Raw genomic sequence first — 16,595 nt, forward strand, 5'->3', positions numbered from 1 at the left:
TCACCCAGTGTCTGGACCACAGAGTCAAGGAGGAGTCTGCCCTTGCTCGCTGACTGGTGCTCCGTGCCTGCCCGTGTCCCGGGGGGAAACACCAGCCCCTGGGAGCCAGAGTACAGCGTCAGGGCTGGAAAGAGGAAGGGATGCAAAGGCTGTACCTGGGGCATCGAGGAGGGCTGCCTGGAGGAGGGGTCTCTGAGGCTGAGCCTTGGAGAAAAAAGAGTTTGTCAAGCAAGCAAAAGGTTTCTAGTCTGAGGGCACAGCACAAATGAAGAGTCAGTGAGTCTTCAGTCAGAGAATTTAACATCCTGGACGGCTGGAGACAAGGGCTGTACCGTGGGTGGGAGGAGCGGGCACAAGAGAGCTGAGGAAGTGGACTTTGTCCTCAGGGTAATGGGGAGCCACAGAAGGTATGTGAGCAGGAGAGGGATGTGGTCAGATCCCGTGATGGAAAGATCCCTCTGGACCAGCACAAACGCCATACTGGAGGCAGAGGCTGAGGTCCAGATGTTGCAGAACTGAGCCAGGGCCAGGCGTGGGGGCCTGTTCAAAGGATGATACCTTGGGATGCTCTAGCTGAAAGAGACGAACCACGGGTCAGAGACCTGTGCCAGTGTGTCTGGAGAGTTTAGAATGATTAGTAGTACACCCATTTCTCAGACGAGGAAATGGAGATTGACTGAACCAATGTTTGAAGCCAGGGATGTCTGGCTCCAAGCCCAAAGTCAGGCCTCCTGGGGTTGCTGGGACTGGCCAGCCTCAGCATCCTCCCCAGACTCTGGGCTGCCCGGGCAGTAGGCTCAGGGTCAGGGACATCCCTGCTTCCTTGGGGCCTCCAGACTGGCCTGTCTGGGCGGCCTGGTCTGGCTGACCCCCAGCCCTGGCTTGGCGGGGCCCCAGCCGAGTGTTTCCTGCAGCAGCCGCCTCTCGCCCACATTTCTGGATCCAGGAAATATCGCTCCTTTGTCCCTTCTGACTAGCCTGCCCTAAGTGTGGCGTTGCCAGCCCCGGCTCCTCGTGACTCATTCCCTCTCCGTCCAGGGTCCCAGGGGATGGGCTGGGAGGGAAGGGGGTGGGAGGGGGGGAACAAGCTAGATTCTACACCACAATTATTTGGCCATTTTTCCACTCATGGCCATTTGCTTTGTTTCCTGGAGTTTTTGCTTCTTAGGAATAATGTTCCAGGAATGGCACTGCCGAGTCACAGGGTTCGTGCATTTTACTTTTATAAAATATTGCCAAAGCAGCCTCCTGAAGGGCCATGACGAGATCTGCATTTCTACCAGTCCTGTAGGAAAATGCCCTTTTCTCAACATTTTCACCAGCAGTAGGTATTGTGGGTTTTGGGGGTTTTTTTAAAGCTTCAGTGCATGGTTGTGTAGCCTAGTTGTTAGTTTCATTGTCTATGTGAGCTGCCTGGTTCCACAACCGGGAGACGGTCCCGGGCTGCAGCCCTAAGAGTGCCGAATCTTAACCACTAGACCACCAGGGCTGGCTCATTATTATGTTTTTTTAACTTTTTTCCCCAGTCTGCTGGGTACAGCGTGATTTCTCTGTGCTCCTTTACTGTGCTTCCCCAGCTACCCGCCAATTTAGGGACAGGCCAGCTGAAGTGCCCCAGATGCTCCCGGTGCCCTTTCTGACATCCCATCTCGCCACAAAAATGAAGCAGAAGGACCGTCCAGAGCCGCGCGCGGTCCGTTCCTGGACTCGTTTGGACGGGTGGGGGCGCCTTGCAGTGGTGTCGGTACCCTGGGGAATCTGCAAACCCGGGGAAATCAAAGCTACAAAGGGACGATCTGCTTCTTCAGCAACCGCCTCTCCAGTATCTGCCTATTGACTCTCACTCCGCCTCTCTCCTCCCAGGCGGGGACGCGCACACCTTGGGGGAAGCCGGCGTCCCCGCGGGTCCGGGTGCACGGGCTTCTGGCCTGCGGCTGGGGGAGAGCGCGCCCTGGCTTCCGTCTGCTTTCTCGCCTTTTCCCAGTCACGGCCACGTGGTGCCTTTTCAAGGCAGAAATCAGACTCTGGAGTCCTCGAACGGATCCCATAGCATTTATTGAGCGCCTAACGATTACACTGGCCACAGGCGGGGCTGGGAGGGCCCTGGGACAGCCCTCCCTGGCAGGGCCAGGAGGGCGCGGGGCGGTGCAGGGGCCGGAGGCTGTGGTGGAGGGGCGGTGGGGGCGGTGGGGGGTGCTGCGTGCGTGACGTCCCCGCCTCTGTCTGCGACGTTGGCCGGCGCGTGGGGGGGAGGCCTCGTGTGCGGCTGTGAGAGTAGCGGGCGGCGGCCGAGCGGGGGTGCAGACAGAGGACGCCGGCTCTGCAGCCGGGCGAGCCGGGGCCTCCCCCATCCTGGAGGCCTGCAGCCTCCTCAGCCACTAGGGCAGGAAGGAGACAGGAATACAATAGTCAGACAGACGGAAGGACAAACCTCGCCCTCACCCCCTCCTTCCCCGGGCTCCTTCTTGCCCCCAAGAATCCTAAGGCTCCTTTGGGTTCAACCTCCCCTTAGACTTCTACCTGTTGAGCCTCTCTGGGACGGTGGACAGAGATGTGTGCCTCCTCATTATTCAGATGAAGAGACTGAGGTTCAGAGAGGACACCTCCTGTGCTCCAGGCCTCTGCTGCAGTCTGTCTGACTCTCCTTTGCTCCTTAAGGCCCTAAGGATCCCCCAACTCCAGGCAGGGCCTCAATCTCCCTCTTTTGTTTACACAGAACTGACCTAGGGGCGGCCCCTCACTCATTCCCAGGAGGGTTTTTCTAATGGGCCTGCCCCTGCTCACATGCTCTCCATGGCTCCCCAGTGCCCTCAGGACCAAGCCAGATCCTCTCTATCTGGCATTCAAGGCTCCACCCACTCTGCCCCCACCAGGCCTCCCTGTCAGGGACTCAAACCCTGCCAAAGTCCTTTGAAATTCCCCGCGCCGTCGCTGGCCTCCCCGTCTAGTCCCCGCCTCTGCAGAAGGCACCGCTGTCCGGAATGCCCTTCCCCTCCTCGGCCAGGGAAGGTTCTGTGAGGGGTCAGGGGTTGGCGCAGAGGCTGCTTCCTGGTGGGGGAGGGGGCCTCCGCCAAGGCCCGCTTCCGCTGCCCCTCCCTTCCTTCCCGCTCTTCCCTGGGGCCCCAGCCGGCTCACGTTCCTCGGCTCTGCCCAGCCCCCCGCTGGCTCCAGCCTCTGTCCTGGACCACGATTCACCCGGCCCCCCACCCGCCAGCCCTGACGTGCGTTCTTCACTCACTCCTGCCCAACAGCCTGCGAGGGGGGGGGGGGTCCCTGGGCGTCTCTCAGAGACTGGGGCTCCTAGGTCCCCATCATCGCCTGCCCTGGCCAGTGTAGTCGCCTGTGCCCTGGTCTGGCCTCCCTCCTTCACCCCCATAGCGATCAGAAGGCGCCTGTGAACATGAGTCAGGTCAGGTCGTCCTCTGCGCACAGTCACAAGGCCCTGCCTGATCTACCGGTCGCCTCCCTGACCTCATCTCCTTGAACTCTGCCCCTCGGTCACTCTACTCCAGCCGCACTGGCCTCCTCATTCAAATTCCCCAAGTCTGTTGTCCTGCCTCAGGGCCTTTGCATGGGCTGTGCTGGCTGCCTGGTGCACCCTTCCCGGGATAACCCCCATGGCTCCTCCTTCATCTCCTTTAGGTGTCTGCTCAGGTGTCACCCTCCGTCAGGGAGGGAAGGCAGCCCTGGCCACCGGTGGAAAATTCCAGCCTCCTACACTCCCCTATCCATTTTCTGTCTCCCATCAGCAAGGGGCCTTATCAGGGCTCTTGGATCTGGTCCATCACCTGTCTCCCCCACCAGACAGCCGCACGAGGGCGCAAGGTTCTGCGCCTCGTTCCTTGGTGGCGTCAGCACCCAGTGGCTGCTCAGTACATACGGGTTGAATGAACACGGGAATTGTAAGAGGGATGGAGGGCGCTGAGCTGAGCCACACTGAGCCGGCTCAGAGCCAGGCCTGGACACCCGTCTCAGCCCTCCGCACTGCAGCTCTTGCCACCTCCAGCCACACGGCCCCTAAACTGATATTTACCTAACATTTGTCTCCATATCACCTGTGTGGGTTTTCTTTTGTTTTGTTTTCTGCTGGGAAAGATTGGCCCCGAGCTAACATCTGTTGCCAATCTTCCTCTCTTTTTCTTCTTTCCCTCCCCAAAGCCCCAGTGCATACTTTTATGTGTGTTTCTTAAATAAATTGATTGCCAAAGGTCACTCAGTAAAGGAAAGCTGGTGCACTGGCCACCAAGAGGAAGTGACTTAAAAATGTTCACTTGAAAAGCAAGACCGTACAGTGGAGTCTGGCTGGCACGGGCCCTGGTCTGCCTGGCCTAATGGGCGTGGGGGCTGCGGGGGCTGCAGGGTGCAGGGCGCCGCTCCAGGCGCAGAAGGAGTAAGAGAGGAATAGGCGCCGATTCTCTGGATCTGGGGCCAGGCGGTTTGATGCCGCCGGGGGCCTGGCCCTACTGGGCGAATCTGGACTCTCAGCCCCAGGGCTGCCCAGGGAGGGGCTGGTGGAGCCGGGACTTGACCCCAGAGCCCATGGCCCTGGGCCTGCTTGTCCCTGGCCGTCTCGCAGGGGCAGGCAAACCCAGGCTGAAGCCCAGCGGCCGAGGCCGTCCTGCACCCCCGCAGAGAGAGGCAGGGCCCAGAGAGGCTCAAGCAAGAATTGTTTTCTCGCCTCCGGCCGGGATGTCATGAGGTAAACAATGTCAAGAGCTTCCCCGTCCTTGTCCTCGTCCTCGGCAGGGACCGGGACAGACCTGGGCTGGGAGCCTGGCTCCAGCTCTGACTCGCTGACGCACGACCCAGGCTAATCACTTCCCTGGGGCCTCAGTTTCCTCCTCTGAGAAATGGACTAATAATAGAACCTCCTTCCTTGCCACGATGGCTTCAGGCCAAGATGGAGAGAGGGAAACGCCTGGAGCAGGGTCTTCTCCAGGGGCTGCCTGAAGTGAGGGACTCCTCCTCCCCAAGCAGAGCCATTCAGGATGACGGGACCAGTTCCCCTTCAGAGGGGGTATGTAAGAAGAGGTCTAGATGGAGCCGGATGTGGAGACCCTGGGAAGTTGGCAAAGGACCTCAGGAAGTCTGTCTGGCCCCAAGGCCTGCGTTTAGCACCCTGAGGCTGAAATGCAGCCAGGCTGACATTAGCCTGGTGGCACAGCCGGTGAAGGCACAGGCTTGGTGTCAGAGGGATTGGACTCAAAGTCCTGGGTGCCTCCCTGAGCCTCAGGTCCTACACCGCAAATGGGAACGTCAGTGCCTGACTCAGATCAGCGGTGTGGGCCTGAACGGGAGCGTGGCCACGACCTGGAGGGGTCACAGGATGTCCTCGGGGTGGTGGCCTGAGTCACCTTCGCTGTGATCCACAGGCTGTGTTCCAACGGATGACTGGGCCCTGGGGGGTGGTTAGGGGGGCACAGGCATCGAGCCATGACCAGAGGGTGTGCCGGGCACCCCTGATGCTCCCCGCTGAGGCCCCCAGCCCCTTGCTCCAGCCATTTGTGGACAGCAATTTACAGTTGGCAAAGTGTCTCCAATGCTCTTGGTTTCAGAGGTCTCCTATTTTTTTTTTTTATTTCTTGAGGAAGATTAGCCCTGAGCTCTGCTGCCAATCCTCCTCTTTTTGCTGAGGAAGACTGGCCCTGAGCTAACATCCGTGCCCATCCTCCTCTACTTTATATGTGGGACGCCTGCCACAGCATGGCTTGATGAGCGGTGCCACGTCCACACCCAGGATCCGAACCCGCAAACCCCGGGCCGCTGAAGTGGAATGCACGCACCCAACCACTATGCCACTGGGCCGGCCCCAAGGCTTCCTATTTTTGTACGGTTAGAAAGTGAGGCTCAGAGGGGCGGGGTGAGAAGCCCAGGGTCACTCTCGGATGCTGCCCTGGCTCCTTCCCTTCCTCCTCTCCAGCCACCCTCCCCCACCCTGGTCCGGCCTCTGGGCCTTTGCCCCAGCTGTTCTTGCTGCCTGGAACACTGTTCCTGCTGCTCTCCCCCAGGCCAGCTCCTGCCTATCTTCCAGCTTAAAGGTCCCCACCTCACCGAGGCCCTCCCTTGCCTATCTGCAATCCAGTTGCCTAGGTTCATGTCCCAGCTCTGCCACTCCCTGGCTGGGTTACCTGGGGCAAGATACACACCCTCTCTGTGCCTCACTTTCCTCCTCTGGCAAGTGAGGATTACAGTAACTCGCCCACTGACTGGATTGTGAGGATTAAATGAGTTAATAGTGCAGGGAGCTTAGAACTGTACTGAGCTCACAGTAAGCGCCTAATAATTGTAGGCTCTTGGTCACCCTTCTTATCCTGGCTCCTTCATTGTCTCTCTTGCACACTACTCAGGGGGTTTCATGAGTAGAACTGTGTGTGTCCTGGTCACTGCTGTGTCCCCAGGGCCCAGCCTAGGCCCTGGTATTACAGCAGGTGCTTAATTAAGGGAGCAGCAAGTGCGAGATGTGCCTTCCTCCATCCCTAGTCCTATCCCCAGCCTGGTCAGAAGCCCTGAGACTGAACGGTCTCAGCCTGCCCAGTGCCTCACCTGGTTGCAGCGCTGCCCAGAGAGGGCCGCTGGGACTCCAGGATCCTCCTCTTGAACTCCTCCAGGACAGCTGGGTCTGCCGAGAGAGGGAGATCTCAGGCCCCACCAACTGCCTCAGTAGCCCCCGCCCCTGGGCTAGGGATGGTCCGGCAGGCTGGAGAACAGGCCTGGGCTGGGATACAGCTGGAAGGAACCCCCCTTCGTGGCTCCGCCCTCCGTCACTCACCGATGGGCTGGGGGTTGGGAGCAGGACCCACAGGTCTCGGCGCAGGCATCGGCTGCGACTGTGGGAAGAATGGTGGGGGCAGGTTGGCAGAAGCTGGGACCCCTGAACCCGAGTGCCAGGGAGCCTTCTGCCCTCTGCCCTCGGAGACCTGGGTCTGGGGTCCTTCCAGGGCAGAGGAACAGACACCCTTGGAGAAGGGTACACCTGATAACGGATAGACGGTCACCTGTACCTACCTGCCCTCAAGTGACTGGGGACTCCAGCGTCTGGCTTCCAGTGGCAGCCCCCCAGAGACTCGACTCTGCCGGGCTGGCCTGCCTCGGTCTACTCAGCACCATCTTGACCCCGATCCATGACCCCAGCTGAGTCCATCCCCCCAACCCAGCCCCGCTGCGGACTGAAGCCGCCCCACGCTGCAAACCAGCTGGACCTCGATCATTCACGCCGGCCCTCAGACAGGCCTGAGAGAACCCCTAAACCGGAATCAGAGCCCGTTCTCGACTCCGTCACCTAAAGTCTGTTTCCCATATGAAAACAGAGCCTTCCTGAGAATCAAGCCCCAACCTAAGCCCCATCCCAATGGCAAACCTGCTCTGACCATAACTTTAGATCTTTGGCCCCAACTCATTCTCTAAACCTGGCTGTTATGAAAAATCCAGCCCCAACTCCATAACCCAGCCCCAGCCCTGGGCTCCACCACGGCCACGCACAAGCACCTTTCCAATGCCACCCGCAACCCCAGCTCAGCCCAGACCCCAGCTTCTGTCTGAAATGGGACCTAACCCAGCCCCACCCCAAGATCAGCATCCACACAGCTTGTACTCTAGACTCAGCCTTGACCCTCACCCCAACCCCAACATATCCCCACCCTAACCCAAGGCTGCCTAATCCTTCACCTCAAATACATCCCAACGCCAGCCGAGCTCAACCTGAACCAGACACCCTAAACCCAACCCAACCTCAACTCCTAGCTTACGGCCAGGCCAACGCCATCCCGATGCCAACGCCCGTGAAACCCTAAATCCACTCTTGGCCCCAACTTCTAATCACCTCTAGACCCGCCAGCCGTCGGCACCCTCCTCAGCTTCAACTCTAGTTTCAATGCTTCCACTCAACCCAACCCCAAAGCCACTGACACCCAACCCGACACTCAACAGCTGCCCTGTGTGCGACTCCTGACCCAACTTTAACCTCTCCTCACAGTCCGAACCCCAAGCTCGACCCCAGTTCTAAGACTCACAAAGTCCTAGACGGAACCCCGACCTTAACCCAGACCAACCCTAGATACAGCAGTCGCCCAGGACTCACCTGGACCCAGTCATAAACCCGAGTTCCAGGTCTATACCAACCTTCCTCAAGACCCGCCTTAACCCAACGTCACCCCCGACCTAACCCAGTGCCTTCAGCTCAGCTCAAACACACGCCAACCCTGACGCCAGCCCGCGCTGAGTCCCTAATCCTGAACCTGAACCAATTTTGAGACCCTCTAGCTGCCCAAAACTCCACGCCAGTCCTAATGCCAACAAAGTCCTACATTAATACACAACCACAATCCTAAAGGCAGCCCTGGGCGCTCCAGCCGCCCACGTGCAATCCCAGCCTCAGGGCTAAGTCCACCCTCAGTGCCTCAACTCATCCGGACCCCAAAGCACCTGAAATCCTAGATTTGCTGCCACTCAACCCCGGACCCAACTGCCACCTGACCTCCGACTCCGCTCTTAACTCCACATCCTTTCTCAGCGCTGACCCCATTCCAAGCTCTGCCCCAAGCCTAATGGCGGGGAAACTCAGCGGGTCCTAACGACCTGACCTAGACTAGCAGGCTGACTTCAAGTGAGGAGCAAACCCAGTTCAACATCACCACCACCTCAGCCTCCAGACCGGCTCCCCGTGCAGCCTGCGTCCGCCGCCCCCCAGCCCACCTTGGCCTTGATGCAGGTGTCCAAGGCTGAGCTGCTGACGGCCAGCTGCATCTTCAGCTGCTCCGCCTCCCGTTTCTTCTCCTCCAGCAACTTGGCCAGGTTGTCTCGCTCCTTCCGCAGCGCCGCCTTCTCCTCCAGCACCAGCTGGGTCTGCCGGGTGCATTCGGCCTGGAGCTTGGCCTCCCGGGCCTGAGCCTCCTTCTCTGCCTTCCCCTTGGCCTCCTGACTGGCCCGCAGGCCCCGCTCAGCCTCCAGCTTCTGGCGCTTGAGGTCCGAGTTCTCGCGGGCCACGCTGTTGATGCCAGCCCGCAGGCTCCGGGCCAGCTCCTCCGCCTTGGTGCTCATGATGGTGGGCAAGTGGTCGCAGGTCCTCCGGATGGACGCCAGTTCCGGGCTGATGGGATGGTACAGGCTGTAGCCCATGTCGAGGGTGCGCGGGATGATGGAGTCTTTCCAGAGGGTGCGCAGTTCCGTCTCCAGCTTGTCCTTGTCCAGCGGGAGGCAGTGGGCCTGCACCATCAGCAGCTGCTCCTCGGCCAGCTGTCGCTCCTGCTGCTGCTGCTCCCGGGCCTTGCCGCACTCGGCCAGCTGCTCCTCCACAGCTTGCTTGCTCCGCACTAACTCCTCCTTCTCCTTGGTGCATACCACCTTCTCCTTTGCCAGCTCCACCTCCAGCGTCTTGATCTTCTGGTTCAGCGTGAGAGCCAAGGCTATGGGTACAAGACAGTAAGACTCAGGAAGGTTGGGCACTACCCAGAGACGGCAGGGAGCCCCCACCCAACTCTCCGCCTCCCCGCCCCCTCACCGTCACAGCTCTTGTTAGTTTCCTTGAGTTGTTCTCCGCACTGCTTCTCGCTCAAGATGATGGCAGCCATGTACCGCTGGTTGGTCACGTAGATCATCTATCCGGATGGGACACCGGGCAGAGCTCAGAGGCTGGCCCCCGGGGGTCCCCCTGCCCCCAGGCTGCCCAGACCCTCCAGGCTGGGGCCCCGGATCCTGCACCCAGGTGGCCTAGTTCACGAGGGTGTGGCTCCTGTATGAGGGATGCTGGTCTGATCTTCAAAGTTTGTTACAGTGAATTGGATTTGGCAACAAAAGGGAACAGAGCACTGATACATGCTACAACTTGGATGAACCTTGAAAACATTAATTCACATTTACAGTCAAGTAATGGTTGACAAGGATGCTGTAATGGGCTGTTGTGTGCCCCCTCAAATTCGTATGTTGACGTCCTAACCCCCAGGACCTCAGCATGTTACTGCATTTGGAGATAGACCATCCGAGAGGTAATTAAGGTAAAATGAGGTCAGCTCGATGGGCCCTGATCCAACGCGCCTCGCGTCTTTATAAGAGGCAGTTTGGACACGGACCTGCATGGAGGGGAGAAGATGTGAAGACAGAGAGAAGACGGCCAGCTGCTAGCCAAGGAGACGCCTGAACGGGTCCTGCCCTCAAGGCCCCCAGAAGGAACCAACCCTGCCGACGTCGTGATGTTGTACGTGTGTGAAAATACATTCCTGTTGTGTAAGCCGCCCGATTCGTGGTGCTCTGTTAAGGCAGCCCCAGCAGACTGACACAGGCGCCAAGATCATCCCCCTGGGGAAAGAAGAGTCTTTTCAACAAACGATGACGGCACAGCTGGATCTCCACACGCGGAATCATGAAGGTGGACCTGCCTCACACCATATACAAAACCTAGGTCAGAATGGATCCAAGACCTAAACGTAAGAGCTAACACTACAGCTCTGTAGAAGGAAACATAGATGTGAACTCTGCACGAGCTTGAATTTGGCCGTGGTTTCTTAGATACAACACCAAAAGTACAAGCAACCAAAGAGAAGGAGAAACAGATAAATTGGATTTCATCAAAATTGAAAACTTGTGTGGTTCAAAGGATACCGACAAGAAAGGGAAAAGACAGCCCACAGATGGGGAAAAATATTTGCAAATCACATATCTGATGACGGGACTAGTTTCTGGAATATATGAAAGTAAACTCCTACAATTCGATAATAAAAAGACAACCCAATTGCAAAGTGGGCAAAGCTTCTGAATAGACATGTCTCCAAAGAAGACAAACAGATGGCCCGGAAGCCATAGGAAGACAGCCACTGTCATCAGTCATCAGGAAATGCACGTCAGAACCACAGGAGATGCCACCGCACATCCCCCAGGATGGCTATGAATAAAACCAAAAGCGGGAATGGACAGTAACAACTGTCGGTGAGGACGTGGAGAGGCAGCATTCTCAGACAGAGCTGGTGGGAATGCACAAACGGGGCGGCCGCTGTGGAAAACAGCTCTGCAGGCCGTCAAAAAGTTAAACATCGAATTACACTATGACCCAGCAGTTCCACTCCTAGGGCTAGACGGAAAGAAACGGAAGCATGTGTCCATGCGATCTTGCACCCAAATGTTCACAGCAGCACCAATCACAATCACCAAAATTGCGGCAACAACCCAAGTGTCCATCAACGGGCGAATGGATAAACACAGTGTGCTCCACCCACACAGTGGAATATTACTCAGCCGTAAACAGGAATGGAGCTCTGACGTACGCCAGTGTGGATGAACCTTGGAGACATCATGTTGAGGGAGAGAAGCCAGACACACAAGACCATACAGGGCATGACTCAATCTAGATGAAATATCTAGAACAAGCAAATCCATAGAGACAGAAAGCAGACTGGTGGCTGCCGGGAGCTGGGGGAGCGGGAAGGCGGAGTGACTGCTAACTGGCGTGGGGTTTCTTCTTGGGGTGACTGGGATGCTCTGAGATTAATTGTGACGATGGTTGCACAACTCTGTGAATGTACTAAAAATCATTGACCTGTGCACTTTAAGTGGGTAAAGTGTAAGGCGCACAAATTAGATCTCAATGAAGCTGTTTTGTAAAGTTTGCACAATTCAACAAAGGCCGTGGCTTCCAAACTGTGGAACAGAACCCTCTGCAGAAACATATCAAGTACAGACGTGAAGAATGCCAAGGGTCTGCCTTTCTGCCCCTCCTTGTCCTTCCTCCTTGGAAGCTGGCCCTGTGCTAATGCGCTGGGTGTGAGGGAGGCCAGAAATAGCCTGGGAGTTCCAGCGACTTCTGCTTTCAGAAGTCTCAGCCATAGAGAGGAAGACCTGCAGATGCAGAAAAGTGACTTGGATCCAAACACGACATGGGAAAGAGGTTTTCTTCTAGTTGGAGGAAATGACAAAGGGGGCCCAGGATGCTGCTTCCGCCACCCTGACACGAAAACCACTGAGTTCAACTCTCCTTTCTCTTCCAGGGTCTCAAGGTCAGAAATGCAGTTGCATTTGCAGAAAATTTAAGAAAAATCACATTTCTCAGTACCACCAGAACTGGGCAAAGACCAAGATTCATCTGCTACTGTCAGACACACGGGGCTGCCCTGGCAGGGGCAGAACCTGCTCCTCGGCATCAGCGACCTCCTGGGGGGGCAGGGACATGCAGCCTGGACCCTGAGGAGCCCCAGGGCCCCTGGAGAAAACCCTGAGAGGTTCTAGCACAGAGGAATTTGTGAACTCAAAGGGGCAAAAAAAGCTATGATTTTCAAATTTTAAAGTTGTAAAGATCTAGATTCTTAGATTTCTAATATTCTGTGATGGGGGAGTCCAGGATTCTGGGATGCGTGTGAGAGGCTAAAACTTTATTATCCTGGCATTCCTCAGGGCTCCTGGACCGGATGGCCGCGCGCATCCTGGAAGGTCCCAGCGGGCCAGTTCCCGGGAACTGAGAAGTCTGAGGGGCTCACCCTGGCCTGGGGGGTACCTGGCCCTGCTCTGGGGTCTGAGGGGGGACCTGCCCCATTCTGGGCATCTGAGGAGGCACTCACCCGATTCTGGGGATCTGGGGGGTGCTCGCCCTGCCCTGGGGCCTGAAGGGGGAGACACAGCCCCTCCCTGGGCAGGTCTGAGGGGGGCATGCACATCCTTCCTGCCCAGTGAGGGGGGATGGGTGGGCTGAAGCCCAGAAGAGGCCTTTCCTTCCCACTGTCCCCAGCCCTAGCTGGCCAGGACAGCTCCTGTGGGAGAAATCGAGGCTGCCCCCGCCCAACCTTCCCTCCCCCGTACCCCCAGCTCTCCCCTCATCCCAGCCGAGGGCTGAGGAGGGGCCCCTCTCCTCAGTGTCTCCCGGAAGCAGGACCTCCCAGAGGAACCGTGCTGTGAGAACACAGGCGACTGTCGAGTGGGTTTGACAGGAGCTGGGGGTGTGAGGGGTGGCCGTCTCCGTGAGACCTGGGCTGCTCGCATCTGTCCCCTGGGGAAAGCGCCCCTCTCTCAGAGCTCTGTGTGCCTGTCGGCAAAAGGGTTGAGAGCATGCCCCCTCCCGGGAGTCGATGATGACATAACATTTCTAAAGCAGATGCCCAGCATGAGGCAAATATGAGCCGTTCATACTTATTATTACTGAGTCAGAACCAAACGCTCTGAGTCTTTATTTAGCTAGTTCTTACTGGCAGCTAGCATGTGCTGGCACATTCTGGATGCTTCATGCATGTTCAGTCACGGGCCAGGCCTGTTAACAGGATGCCCAGTTAAACTTGAATTCCAGACAGACAACGAATAATTCTTTTTAGTATCAGTATATCCCAAATATTGCATGAGATATACTTTAACAAAACAGGCACTGCTCATCTACATGGACTCCTCATGCAAATCGCAGGGTCTGGGCTGCCCCCAGCTCATGGATGAGGAAACTGAAGCTCAGAGAGGTGATGTGACTTGCCCCGGGGCCCCAGGGTGAGTGTCTGGCCCGCAGCCTTACCAGCTCGGCCTGGCACTGGCGGAAGCTGGCGTTGATTCGGTCCAGGTCACGGCGGCTCGTCATCAGCCTCTGCATGAGGGTGTCCCTGGCGCCGGCGGTGATGTTGAGCTCCTTCGACAGGTTGGCCTGGGTGGCGGTCAGCCCCAGCACCTGGCTGTACAGGCTCCCGGCCCGGCGCTCGGTGGCCTGCAGGTTGGACTCGGTGCCCACGTGCACGTTGCCATAGACCATGAAGAGGACGAGGCCCAGGATGATGAGGGACTGGATGAGCGAGACGAAGAGAAAGAAGTAGCGAAGGTAGTACCAGCAGCCCCTCGGGCCGCCCCCCGCCCGCGCATACGGTCCCCCGCGCTCCATGGCCAGCCCCATCTGCCCGGCGCGCTGGCCCTGCCGCGGTCGCCTCGCCCTCCGGGCCGCCGCAGGGGGGTGTTTATATTACTCCTCTTAATACTTCCTCTGCCTGGCTCCTTCCTGGCCGGGAGGAAACGGGGGCTGTGGGTTATCACAACACTCCCACCCGGGCTGTGAAGGGCGGGCGGGCGGGGCGCCGCCGGGCTCTCCGCCCCTCCTCCTCGGCCTCTCTGAGCCTCAGTTTCTCCGCGGCCCGTGCGCTGTGCCGGGCGCTGTTCTCAGCACTTGCCGTCTATCATCCCACGTCATCGTCCCGTCGAGCGGCCGGGGAAACTGAGGCCCAGCGAGGAGAAAGGGCCGCCCCGCGAGAAGGGGTCTCGCGCCGTTGGTCCACAGAGCCGGATGCCCTCCCGCCAGTGGCTCGAGGCGCGCCCCTCGCAGGCGCTGCTCGCTCGCTGTCCCCCTGCCCGCCGCTAGCCAGGCGCTCCCCAGGGGCTCCGGCCGGGGCAGCCGCGGGAGCTCGCTGACTGACCGGCTCTGTCTGCCTCAGTTTCCCCTCTGTGGGACGGGCATGCCTGGGGCGCAGTGCCAGGGAGGGGCTGTGGAAGGGGTTCGCTGTGGTTGCCGTTGCTGTCATTTGCTGCTCTCAGCATGGTCTGGGGCTCGGTGAGATGGCAATGGGAAATGCCATGCAGGTGGGGGTTGACCTTCACTGCGGGGCACCCAGGCCGGCATGGAGGGGATGTGGGCACCAAGAAGCAAAGGATTCTGGGTGCACCCTCCTGCCCCTCCCCTCAGAACCAGGAGCTCCAGGGAAGCCCCCTGCTGGGTGATGCCCCAGCCCAACAAGAGGTGTCAGCCCCAGGCCTGGCTGTGAGGACCCTCAGTCTTGAGTAGACAGAGCAGGACCATGCCTTATCCCCACAGGGTCAAGGTTGGCAAGAGGGAGGGACTGGGCCCAGGGGAAAGGGGCAGGGAGCTTGACAGGCGCTGGACCCTGGACAAGTGACAATAACGGTTGCCGCCCACTGCCTCTGGGGGCACAGCAGGGTGAAGGCTGTGCAGGGGGACCCACCCCATCAGCCAGGGCAATGGAGTGGGGTAGTGGACAGTGGGGAGGGGTCCTTCAGGGCCGTGTTCATCAGGGAGGCGGGGGTTGGGCTGGGAAGGAGGAAGTTCCCAGGGGTGGGCAGGAAACCCCTGTCTGACCTTTGGCCTTTGCAGCTACAAGGTGATTCCGGACCCTTCCCAGTGGCTAGTAGGGGAGGAGGGTTGGGGGCTGCAAGTGTGCCCAACCAGCTATTTCGCTCGGTTGGCCAGGCCCCCTCAGGGTCCCGCGGAGCAGCGGGAGGAGGACACCTTCCATCTTGCTCACCGGGGCCGGTAGGCAGAGTGAATACATGCTTACAATGGAGGGCTCTAGGGTTAAGTTCTGGCTGTGCCTCCCACCACTGTGCGGCCTGGGACAAGGGGCTTCCTCTGCTTGAGCCTCAGTCTTCTCCTGCCTAAAGCGGAGGCAACATAGCCAGTTGTGAAACGCTTGTCACAGTGCCTAGCACATACTCAGCCTTAATAAATGGTGTTTTTTTTTTAAGGTGGGAGGGGCTGGGTCCTGTGCAGCCTCTGATGCCAGGCTGAGGAACTGAGATAGAGGGGAGGGGCACCATCTTCAGATGCTGGTGCCCAGGGCCTGTGGGAGCAACGGGGGAAAAGGGGCATGACAGAGGTAAAGCCTGAGTGACAAAGGTCCAGTGGAGGAGCTCAGGCATGGGGGCAGTTCCTGGGTCAACACCAGGAGGTGTGACACTCTTGGTGTGTACTTGAGATCCTGGCTATTCTTCACGATATAGCAAAGGTGTTGCACACATGTATATATGAACGGGACATCTGTTGTCAAAGAAAAAGAAAGGCAACCATAAACTCCCAGAAAATTAAAAAGCCACCCTATACCTGATGGTGCTGACGTGCTACAGTGTTGAGCAACTGTCGCAGCTAAGAAAAAGCATTTTAAATATACACACTAATGTCATTTGTATCAAGCTCAAAAATAATATTCTGTTTCTTTTTGGCAATTTGATCTCACATCTTTGATCTGTAGTATTTCTTTTTTGAATAACTTGTTTTAATAGCTAAGTTTTTTTTAATGGAAAAGGTCATGATGAAGCTTCCTCTTTTCCCTCAACATTATGTCTTTGAGATCTGTTTATTCCTTTTCCTGCCATTTAGGTTTGCACCACATACATCACCATAATAATTTTCAATGGGGATTTAGACTGTTTCTAAATTTTTTGTCTCAATGAACTAAATAAGATTTGATATCAAATCCCCACAAATGAAATCCCTGGGTCTCAAAGCAGCCACGTATCACATTTTGACAGCTGTCACCAATTTGTCCTCCAAAGAGGTTTCCATTGACATCCCTGCCAGCAGTGTCTAAAATCTCTAAAAACAGACTTTTTTTTAAGATTTTATTTTTCCTTTTTCTCCCCAAAGCACCCCGGTACATAGCTGTACATCTTAGTTGTGGGTCCTTCTAGTTGTGACACATGGGACGCCTCCTCAGCGTGGCCTGACAAGCGGTGCCATGTTGGTGCTCAGGATCCCAACCCGCGAAACCCTGGGCCGCCGAAGCAGAGCGCGCGAACCCAACCACTCGGCCACAGGGCCGGCCCCTAAAGACAGACTTTCTGAACACGTTCTGCCTACATCCCTAGCCAGAAAATTCCAGAGGAAGGAGGCGAGCGACTGACTGGTCCTTGGATTCACATGAGGT

The 16,595-nt window shown here is 57.5% G+C and overlaps 1 protein-coding gene across 1 annotated transcript; it reads right to left on the reverse strand.

The window, feature by feature from the left end:
- Window positions 1-2,036: 2,036 nt before the first annotated feature.
- On the reverse strand, window positions 2,037-14,105 carry PLVAP (plasmalemma vesicle associated protein). The gene is made up of 6 exons (XM_014865933.3): window positions 13,472-14,105; window positions 9,497-9,593; window positions 8,692-9,401; window positions 6,770-6,827; window positions 6,544-6,619; window positions 2,037-2,378 (listed from the first exon to the last, which is right to left on the reverse strand). The coding sequence occupies exons 1-6, from the start codon at window positions 13,838-13,840 to the stop codon at window positions 2,372-2,374; spliced, it is 1,317 nt and encodes a 438-aa protein (XP_014721419.1). The 5' UTR covers window positions 13,841-14,105; the 3' UTR covers window positions 2,037-2,371.
- Between the last annotated feature and the right edge of the window lie 2,490 nt (window positions 14,106-16,595).

Source organism: Equus asinus, chromosome 10, assembly GCF_041296235.1.
Source record: "Equus asinus isolate D_3611 breed Donkey chromosome 10, EquAss-T2T_v2, whole genome shotgun sequence".
Lineage (NCBI taxonomy): Eukaryota > Metazoa > Chordata > Mammalia > Perissodactyla > Equidae > Equus > Equus asinus.

Bases quoted from the DNA above. Each gene is read 5' to 3' on its own strand.
- PLVAP (XM_014865933.3), bottom strand. From the start codon at position 13,840: ATGGGGCTGGCCATGGAGCGCGGGGGACCGTATGCGCGGGCGGGGGGC. The intron at 9,402-9,496 runs GTGAGGGGGCGG...TTGTACCCATAG, and splicing joins AACTAACAAGAGCTGTGACG to CCTTGGCTCTCACGCTGAAC. The intron at 6,828-8,691 runs GTGGGCTGGGGG...TTCTTCCCACAG, and splicing joins ACACCTGCATCAAGGCCAAG to TCGCAGCCGATGCCTGCGCC.